Below are 3,121 nucleotides of genomic sequence, written 5' to 3'. Positions count from 1 at the left end.
GGAGACCTCGGCGGGCACGCCGTTGCGAATGACCTTGATCTTCTCGTCCTCCTTGATGGCGTTGAGGGCCGCGAATTGCTTCTCCTTCTGGTAGTCGTTGACAGCCGAGACGGTGATGACGAGCAAGACAGCGCCAAGGATCGAAGCTCCTTCAACCCAGTCAGACCCGGTGCCGCCTTCGTGTGGCACCGTAAATCCCAGGATGGTCGAGACCGTGCCCGAGATGGTCAGTACGATGATCGTAGAGTCGTGAAAGGCTTCCCACATGAGCTCAAGAATCGTCGCGGGCTTCTCGGGCTCAATGTAGTTGCGGCCAAACACGTCCTCGCGCGCCTGCAGGTCTTGCGCATTGTTGCTGTCGAGGCCTGCGACCAAGGACGACTTGAGCGTGGCTGCGATGCCTTCGATACCCCCGAGCGTCGCGAGGTGCTCGCCAAAGTGCTCCTTGGGTGTCTCAATGAGCTTGACGAGGTCCTGCGTCGTCGTGGCGAAGCCACCCCCGCCCGTGGTGTGAATCATACCGGGAAAAGCCGCGAATGAACCGTCGTCGAGTCGAGCAACCACCGCTTCATACAAACTTCAAGAGACGATCTATTTATAGCAAGTGGTCGGGTTAGACTTGATTAAAGTATCCACTCACAAACCCCAAGTCAAATAATTCCAGCAACCGGTACATGTTACCGACAAAAACCGTCCGTCGGCTTTAAATAGAAGCACACGGCGCCTCTAAAATACACCGCGTAACCTCCATCTTCGTGCAATACGGCGGCGCCATCTTGATCGACGGACCACCAATATGGCGATGCAACCAATCTGATGGCATCTTAGTCGACGATCTTAGAGCCATCCTGGCCGGACGCGCGATCCATCGTCGTCGATACTATCGGTATATCCACGCATCTATCTACCCAGCGATCCATGCACGGGGCGGTGTATGCAGCCTTGGCGTAGACATAATAGTACATAAGCGACGTAGTGTATATAGATAAGGCATTAAGTGTGTCTATAGGATCGTGCAGTGGCTGCGCTTCTTCTTCGGGTTCTTCTGGTGCTGGAGGACGCAGCGGATGCTCTCGTCAAACACCTGCTTGAGGCCCTTCTGCGTCAGCGCCGAGCACTCGAGGTACTTGAACGCGCCGAGCTCGTTCTTGAGGGCCTCGCCCATCTCGTGCGTGACGGGCGCCGACCGCTTCTCTTTCAGGCGCTCGACCGTGTCTTCGTCTTCGCGCAAGTCGAGCTTGGTGCCAACGAGGATGAAGGGTACGCCGGGCGCGTGGTGCTGGATCTCCGGGTACCATTTCGCCTTGACGTTCTCGAACGAGGCCGGGCTCACGACGCTAAAGCAGATCAAAAACACGTCGGTCTGCGGGTAGCTCAGCGGCCGCAGCCGGTCGTAGTCTTCTTGGCCGGCCGTGTCCCAGAGCCCGAGGTTCACAGGCTTGGCGTCGACCATGACGTTGGCGCTGTAGTTGTCGAAGACAGTCGGGATGTACTCGCCTGGGAATGCGTTGGTCGTGTACGAGATGAGCACGCATGTCTTGCCGACGGCGCCGTCGCCGACGACCACGCACTTCATGTTCTGCATGTTCATCTTCGTCTCGGCCGTGGAAATGCAAACTGCCCCTAAACGGCAAGATCGCTAAAAATACGTTTTTAAAAATATTCAAAAATATTCATATATTAATATTGAACCGCGCGTCGGTATCCGGACACCCCACCCGACGCACGGTGGCCATTGCAATGCTCTTCAACAACACGCCCCTCGCGCTCCAAGCGCCAAGAGAATCTCGATAGCATCATGCATAGATAAATGAATATACTGCTGCGTGCGCCCCTGCGTCATCTCGCCGGTATATGTCGGTATCGTTGCTTCGCGTGATGCGTTGGCATATTGCTTGGCAACGCGAATATATATTGGGACGGGCCGGATACGGGCCCATATTTTTAGCCGCCGCAACGCTTGGCTACACGCCAAGAAACTTGGAGGTCTCCGAGCGCCGAACGTTCGTGCGAGATCCCGTTGATGCAGGAAGAGTACAGTGTGCAACGTCGAACCTGCTAGCAACAGACTCGCACCTGGCACCAACGCTGGCGACTCTGTGCAAGGACACCATTTCTGAACTTTTTTCCGACACTGTGGATACACGAAATCGACTTGATATGTCAGTCCATCAACTGTGTCTGGGCGTTGACATCAAAGAGGAGCACTGCCAATTTAGAGACTTTCAAACGTAGTTGCGTAGAGCTACGTACAGCATGAGTCCGTGGTCGTTGGAGGAAGCTGCGACATACTACCCAGGCTTTTTATGTCAATGTAATACGGAGAAATGTGGTGGACCCCACGCGCCAAGTAGTCATAGCGCGCTTGGTCGTTCCTGCACTCAAACGCAGCCAAGACGTGCTACTTCGTCCATAGATTTCGAACGAGACGGGCTGCATCCGATCACATCCGGATACCTCTGCAGGTCGGCAAATGAGAACGATCCAAGAATGTACAAAATGTATATAAATGCACAAGTTGTCTACGCCTTGGTGCCGATGTCGTCAGCGTTGATCGGCTCTTCCATCTGACTCACAAACGACTTGCGCACGTCGTCGTCTTCCATCGCGAGCTTGGCCTTGAAGTCGTTGTCCATGACGCTCGCCTCGTCGTTGTTGTCAAACATGCAAAAGACCGTGAGGACGATCGTGAGCACGGAGATGCCTGCGAACGTAAACCACGTGCCGACGTAGCCAAAGCTCGGGTTGTCGACCCATAGCGAGAAGCCGTACGAGCCGATGGACGCGCCGGCCTTGCCCATGGCCGCCGAGAAGCCGTGGCACGAGCTGCGGATGGCCGTCGGGTACATCTCCGTGGGCATCACAAACGTCGACATGTTGGGGCCAAAGTTGGCAAAGAAGAGCGTCAAGCCAAAGAGCACGATGAAGCCGGCGCTGGACTTTTTGATCTCGTCCCACCAAATGCCGAGGATGAGGAAGACGACCGTCATGACCGTGCAGCCCTGGAGCATGATGCGCTTGCGGCCCATCTTGTTGATGAAGAAGCACGCGACATACGGTACCCGGGGAGCGCCACGAGCGAAATCAGAACGTTCTGGAGCGCGACCGTGTGCAGCGTCGA

At 55.6% G+C, this 3,121-nt stretch overlaps 3 protein-coding genes across 3 annotated transcripts in view; all 3 read right to left on the bottom strand.

Annotated features, from left to right (window-relative positions):
- Positions 1–18: 18 nt before the first annotated feature.
- On the bottom strand, positions 19–519 carry SPRG_17017 (hypothetical protein; the record flags this gene model as incomplete). The annotated part of the gene is made up of 1 exon (XM_012356390.1): positions 19–519. A coding segment is annotated over one exon (501 nt), but the record flags the coding sequence as incomplete, so codon positions are not given.
- Positions 520–1,003: 484 nt separating this feature from the next.
- Positions 1,004–1,591, bottom strand: SPRG_17016 (Ras-like protein Rac1; the record flags this gene model as incomplete). The annotated part of the gene is made up of 1 exon (XM_012356389.1): positions 1,004–1,591. The coding sequence occupies one exon, from the start codon at positions 1,589–1,591 to the stop codon at positions 1,004–1,006; it is 588 nt and encodes a 195-aa protein (XP_012211779.1).
- A 931-nt stretch (positions 1,592–2,522) lies between these two features.
- Positions 2,523–3,121, bottom strand: part of SPRG_21860 (hypothetical protein) — a gene marked incomplete at both ends in the record, with an annotated part of 1,373 nt that continues 774 nt past the window's right edge. The window contains one exon of the mRNA XM_012356388.1: positions 2,523–3,094. Within this exon, the coding sequence (XP_012211778.1) occupies positions 2,523–3,094 (572 nt within the window). The remainder of the gene's footprint in view (positions 3,095–3,121) is intronic.

This window comes from Saprolegnia parasitica (genome assembly GCF_000151545.1).
Source record: "Saprolegnia parasitica CBS 223.65 unplaced genomic scaffold supercont2.453, whole genome shotgun sequence".
In the NCBI taxonomy this organism is placed as follows: Eukaryota; Oomycota; class Saprolegniomycetes; order Saprolegniales; family Saprolegniaceae; genus Saprolegnia; species Saprolegnia parasitica.
This window is presented reverse-complemented; position numbering and strand designations above follow the sequence as displayed.